Source organism: Aedes aegypti, chromosome 1, assembly GCF_002204515.2.
Source record: "Aedes aegypti strain LVP_AGWG chromosome 1, AaegL5.0 Primary Assembly, whole genome shotgun sequence".
NCBI classification, from domain to species: domain Eukaryota; kingdom Metazoa; phylum Arthropoda; class Insecta; order Diptera; family Culicidae; genus Aedes; species Aedes aegypti.
The window spans coordinates 234,021,048-234,027,744 of NC_035107.1; the positions used below are offsets into that span (position 1 = coordinate 234,021,048).

The 6,697-nt window shown below is 43.0% G+C and overlaps 1 protein-coding gene across 1 annotated transcript; it reads left to right on the top strand.

Annotated features, from left to right (window-relative positions):
• The first annotated feature begins 3,386 nt into the window (after positions 1-3,386).
• Positions 3,387-6,465, top strand: LOC5571520 (aminopeptidase N). The gene is made up of 3 exons (XM_001659716.2): positions 3,387-6,027; positions 6,091-6,169; positions 6,242-6,465. The coding sequence occupies exons 1-3, from the start codon at positions 3,422-3,424 to the stop codon at positions 6,389-6,391; spliced, it is 2,835 nt and encodes a 944-aa protein (XP_001659766.2). The 5' UTR covers positions 3,387-3,421; the 3' UTR covers positions 6,392-6,465.
• The last annotated feature ends 232 nt before the right edge of the window (positions 6,466-6,697 follow it).

Genomic DNA, 6,697 nt, shown 5'->3' on the forward strand with positions numbered 1-6,697 from the left:
ATGCATCCGGCGGTATTCGCAGCTATGAAACCGTCGGCCGCAAATACACCTGAACCACCTAAAATAAGATCAAAAAAGTTGCAAGTGGAAACGAGTAAAGTAAAGATCCAGCTTGGCATCCCTACAGTTGGCTACTGTGAATAACCCGCCGCGGTCATTTTCGGAAATGATTGGATTTAAAACATTGGAAGGTGACCTCTACAAAGAGCCGAAATAAGTTTCAACCGTAAAGCTGTGAGAATTTTAGTGGAGATTTCATCCTCAGAAGCTCATTCTTCTTCTTTATGGCATTACGTCCCCACTGGGACAGAGCCTGCTTCTCATCTTAGTGTTCTTATGAACACTTCTCCACAGTTATTAACTGTGCCAATGACCATTTTTGCATAAGTACATCGTGTGGCAGGTACGAAGATACTCTATACTCTGGGAAGTCGAGAAAATTTCCAACCCGAAAAGATCCTCAACCGGTGGGATTCGAACCCACGACCCCCAGCTTGGTCTTGCTGAATAGCTGCGCGTTTACCGCTATGGCTATCTGGGCCCAGAAGCTCATATGAGCTGAATTAAATCAACAATCGCTGATAGCCATCGACATTGATGGAGCATCTAGAGGAAACCGGCATTTCGTTGGATCCAACGCGCGAATAATTGTTGATGAAAAAGTAAGCGTCCGTAACTAAGGTATGTAAGTATAAAATGTGATTGAATTTCTACCAACGACCCTCATACAACGCGCTGCACCTTAGGGGCCTTCCATTTATTAGGTAAGGGCTAGTGCGGGAGGGGAGTTTCGAGATTTCTTATGCGCTAAACAATTTACTTTTATTTTCATACAAAAAATCTAACTGGAGTGAGGATGAAAGGTTTTCAAAAATTACAAAATTTGTTTTACGTTATTGATGGACAGCCCTTTACACTTGCATGCGTGTTATTACACATGCATGCATGTTATTTTTAGACATTGGCTTCGTGACCAAATCGCTACCAGCCAATCACTTATTGGTCAGAAACTTTAGTGCGTGGTCGTCGTCCGACGAGATCGGATCTCGGTCGATCGATTACGGTAGAGAGACCGTTGTTCATATTAATTGCAACGTTAATTACAGTCACCCCACGGTTATGGATCAACTAAGGGTCTTTTTTCAGAATAAAATACGATTAAAAAATATGGTGAAGCTGTACAAAACAGAATTACCTCCCTGGCACTGCGAAATATAGTTGTTTTTGAGAGTACACCTCAAAATACCCGGTTATTTACGAAAAAGTGTCGATTTCGATAGAAATTGCAAACGATGTCCACCCCACAGATGTGGATCAGTGATAGAAGAGGATCCGTATTATGGATCAAATCGACTCATATTATGGATCAAAACACTATAATAGCAATTTATCTGCGAGATAATCGTACGGTGTGCTAGTGAAAGCATACGTTTTGGCGTTTATTTCGGAATCGTCTTATCTTTGATTCATAACTGTGGTGTGGATTTCAATGCTCCACAGTTATGAATCAACGCTTCTGGGAATACGCTTCACATTTTATTTCCTACGGACGGAAAAAATATGATAAAGCATATTACAATTTATTGCGATGCTGTAAAGTTTAATGATTCATGTTGGTACAATGTAATGATCAAGTTGTAGGCATTTCCCGCCTAAGGAATCCTGCTGTTATAAGGTTTTGACGTTTTGAAGTTTACATGTACCGTAAAACGGGGTAATTTTGATAATGCGGGTAACTTTGATAGTGCGAGACCCACAACATATTTAACGAAATAACGAAGTTTCTGTCAATCAGTTAAGAAAAACGAATGCAAAAGTAAAGAGTATTTGCATGACACTTCATGTTAAAGCTATTTTCGTTGGAATCAAGTGCATTTGAGGATTTAAAAACAAATATTTAAAATTACAAGATTTTAGCATTTTTGCTACGCTTATAAACAATCTGTTCTGCGACCACTATTTGATAAAGTCATAATGAGTTCGTCACTTATACATGACATCCTAGTTATAGTAGAATATGAATTCGGTTTCAAATCTCTTAGCGAAAACCATTTTTACAAACTGGGACCATTTTTGTAAACCAAGTCAGAAATTTCCATATAGCGTTAAACGCCTAGAGGTATGGAACGCCCTATAAATGTTCCATAAAATAATATATGGCGGCATCCACAAATTACGTAACGCTCTAAAGGGAGGGGGGGAGTATGCTCAAGCGTTACGGCTCATACAAAAATTTGAAATTTTTCATACAAAAAGCGTTACGAAGGGGGGGGGAAGGGGGTCAAAAATTTCCAATTTTAGCGTTACGTAATTAATGGATGCCGCCTATCAAGGCTGTAGACGGTATCCGTGTTTTTTACTCTGTTGTCCTGTTATTGGCTGCTGAACCGCATTTTAAGCAGTACTTATTTGATTTAATGTCAACTTTGGCAAAAAAAATTTGTTCAGCTTATAAAATCTTACCAGGGTGAATAAATTTTTCAAAAATGCAACAATTTTCAAAAGGACCTCACTGCGGACGGGTTCCTAGCTAGTCGCTGTGGGTTTATAATGAGCCTCACGTCAACCCCAACAGGACCACACAGGCCGTTCACGGTTAGTAACGTATCCACGTATATAGCTTGGGAAGGGTTTGTTTACCATCGTTGCTGCCACCATTCCCAACTGAGTACACCAACCAGTCACGTATCGATGATGATTGACTCGCCCTTGCTTCAGTTCCACCTGTCTGGCCACATAATGACGATGCAAGACTACATGCATGAGGTGGTACATCAGGATAAGGAAGAAATTAATCAGCCCAGTTCAATATAGGCTTATCGGTTTTTCGAATCATCATCATTACCGCTTGAGCCGAGGTGTGAACGTTCACACATAATTTACCCCCATGATGCAGAATACGCTCCTCATCAAGTGGCAAAGCCTTCGCTCAATCGAGCTCAATGACTGCGATTAAAACTGTTTTTTGGGAACTGATCCATGTGAAATATACACATTTTAACCGCACCACATATGCAGAACTGGTCCAGGACGAGTGGCGTGGAAGCATTTCGCAACTGATTATTGTTGATCGAGTGTCACTTGTATAAATAAAGCGCGAACCGTCGGAGGAATGCCGGGTATCGAAAAAGCGAATTTCGTTTATTTTTGAATCATTCAACACCAATTATGACCGGCTATGAATGTCAAGTGGGATCAGAGCTATAAAAATGCGGTTGTACGTTTGCAATTTAAGCGGCTCGATAATTGCTGATTACTTGCTGCTTAATCAAGTCTCGGTCCAACCGTCACCGTCTGTCTTTCGATTAGATTAGGTTTTATGCCGATTGGCAATTTTCCCATGAGCTTATCAGGCGGATGAAAAGGTATTATCTAACCCCGTTTTTGGACGGCTTAGCTCAGTTTGGGTTCTCGCTTCGCGATGACACCTTGGAATATTCTAATACTCTTCTGTGCCATTTCCGCAACATACGGATGGTACAGCCATCCTAGGGCCCGAGATGGATACAGTTTGCCGGATTTGATCAGTACTGACGAAAAGTTTGAAGCATACCAACGCCAGGATGCCAACGTAAGAAATCCGATTGAAGCCCCTTTCAGGATACCCAGGTATATCGTTCCATTCCACTACGGAATATGGCTTCGTACCGGAATTCACGAGGGCAATTTGACGTTCGACGGCCAGACGGATTTGTACTTCAAAGTGACAAATCCGGTACGTACAGTTTACGTACATAGTCGAGGGCTTGATTTGATTAACGCAGAACTTTACATGTTAACTGGAGATGGTCTCGAGGCTGATCGTGTACTCCTTGATAGGCCCAGATATACCATTAATCGAGACAGGGAGTTCATAATCTTCTCATCACAACGAATTCTAGTTCCCGAAGAGTCGTACGTGCTCTATGTGGAGTATTCCGCTGAGCTTAGGACTGACGACGATGGTATCTACGTTTCCACATATATGAACGAGAATAGAGTGCGAAGACATCTTATCGCAACTCAATTTCAAGCTATCAGTGCTCGAACGGCCTTCCCATGTTTCGATGAACCGGCGTTGAAGGCAACTTTCAATTTGCAAATCGTTCATCATGGAGAATACAGTGCCGTTTCAAACACTCCCGTCCTGGATATCGAAGAATACGAAGAAGATGGTTATCAAGGCTACGTCCTGACCAAATTTGAGCAAACCCCTCGGATGTCACCATATCTTCTCGCTTTCCTCGTGTCTGACTTCAAATATATATCACAGGGCAATCAACGAGTATTCGCCCGTCCAAACGCGATCAATCAAACAGAATTCGCATTGTCTTCAGGACTAAAAACTCTACAAGCCATGGATGATTACCTAGGTGTCCCGTATACTAGACATATGAGCAAGTTGGATCAAGCAGCTATCCCAGACTTTGACGCCGGAGCGATGGAGAACTGGGGTCTCTGCAAGTATAGAGAATCACTGCTACTGTTCGATCCTGCCGTAACCACTTATCGCACCCGCACGTGGATTGATACCATTATCGCTCACGAATACATTCACCAGTGGTTCGGAAATATTATTACCAACGAGTGGTGGAGCTACCTATGGCTCAACGAGGGATTCGCTACTCTTTACGAATACTACGGCGCCCATCTGGCTTCACCTGAAATGGAGTACTTCGAGCTGTTCACCCTGGATGTTACCCAGTGGGCACTAGATGCTGATTCTCGCGAGGGAACCCGACCCATGAGTTTCAGTAATGGTGCAACATTTTATGCCATTTGGGATCTGTTTGATAGTATAGCGTATTCGAAAGCTGGTGCCGTTTTGAACATGTTCCGTGGTGTACTTGGAGATGAAGTATGGCGTCTTATGAGCAGCGTTTACTTGTCAGACAATGAACTTGAAGCTGTTAATCCAGATGATTTGATCGCCGCAATGGAAGAAGCCTCCAAGGACATGGATATTTTGCCAGATGGTATTTCAATGCGTGACTTCGTCGAAAGCTGGACCGAGCAGGCTGGGTACCCGGTGCTGGAAGTCCGAAGAAATTATCGCACAAATGAAATTATCCTCTCTCAAGATCGGTTTTTCAACAACAAAGTGGTGAACAATGACCCTACTCAGTGGATTGTTCCGTACAACGTTGTCAATCAATCATTCGCTGATTTTGAATCCCTGAATTGGGATTGGTTAACTGAACGAGCTGTTCGCTTTTCAACTAACGTTCCCGACGATAGTTGGATTATCGTAAACAAGCTGCAAACGGGATTCTATCGCGTAAACTACGACGTCCAAAACTGGTACCTAATCATCGACGCTTTGATTGCCAACTGGGTCAGTGTCCATCGGTACAACCGAGCCCAACTTCTAGATGATGCCTTCCACTTGGCCCGAGCTAACCGCCTTGATATGGAAGTCTTCCTGGATTTGATGGTCTATTTGCAGAACGAATTGGAATATCCGTCGTGGACCGCAGCAAGCCCCATCATTAGCTACTTCTACAACCGACTTCGCGGAACGGAGCACTACGAGCACTTCCAGCACTTCGTACACAGCTTGCTGGAACGAGTCTACGGAACACTCTCAATCGACTCAGTCAGCGATGATGAAACCAATCTTCACAAGTTCTTGAAGCAAACCGTGTCCACGTGGGCCTGCAGGTTGGAATTCGATGACTGCGTCAACCGTACCCAAACTCTGTTGAGCGAAACCGTGGACCAGAGCGGACTGGTTCACCCGGACATCAGTGCTGTCACGTACTGCTTCGGGTTGCGTGGATCAACGGAGCGCGAATTCGTATATCTGTACGACGTATTGAAAACATCCGATAATCAAGCTCTGCGGACGTTGCTTATCGATTCTCTGGGCTGCTCGGACGATCGGATCGAACTGAGGGCATACCTTTACACCGCAGTGGGAGGTGAAATCCAAGTCAACTACACTCCAGCCGAACGTAGACGGGTCTTGAATGCGGTTATCGCAGGCAGTCGCGAAGGGGTGGACGTGATGATTGATTTCCTTGTCGATCTATACGATTACGTTTTGCTGTAAGTTTGTTTAGAGCGGGGATAGTTTGCTGGATGTCATGATAAAACATATTTTCCTTTCAGTCATATGGGTCAGGGTACGCTCAACAGCTTGGTAGCGAGCATTGCTTCTAGAACCAACAACGAGGAAGAACTTGAAAGGGTAAGACAATAATGGGATTTGAAAAGCATATGTTAATACTATTAACAAAAAATCATTAATCTCATTTCACAGTTGGAACATCTACTGGAGTCGCTTGGCAGTAGTATCCCACCAGCGGTGGCCAATTCGGCTCGTGCGACCGTTGCCCGTAATATGGCTTGGCGTTCATCCCGGGAAGGCTTGATCGTGACCAGTTTCCTGGAAACTTTCGGCAGCAACTAGCAAAGCAATAGATGACGTTACGTAGCGTGATGTTTTGTAGTTTTTTAGGATTATTAAAGTTTTCTTAAGGTTGATAAAGGTTTCTTCAATCGTTTTAAAAAGTGATTGCGACAACCTAGGTATTCCTGGCACAATATCCCTAATTTTCAGGATTTCAAAAGTTTTTCTGGGGTTTTCGACGAACTTCTGGGATTTCTTATGACTTTTTTTTTGGAGAATTCGTTAGGTTTTTTTTTTGTGAAATAGCTATTATAGTTAATAGTCCTACAGATTTCTACAGCTCAGAATTTCATAAGAATTTCTATT

Bases quoted from the DNA above. Each gene is read 5' to 3' on its own strand.
- LOC5571520 (XM_001659716.2), top strand. From the start codon at position 3,422: ATGACACCTTGGAATATTCTAATACTCTTCTGTGCCATTTCCGCAACA. The intron at 6,028-6,090 runs GTAAGTTTGTTT...TTTTCCTTTCAG, and splicing joins CTATACGATTACGTTTTGCT to TCATATGGGTCAGGGTACGC. The intron at 6,170-6,241 runs GTAAGACAATAA...CTCATTTCACAG, and splicing joins ACGAGGAAGAACTTGAAAGG to TTGGAACATCTACTGGAGTC.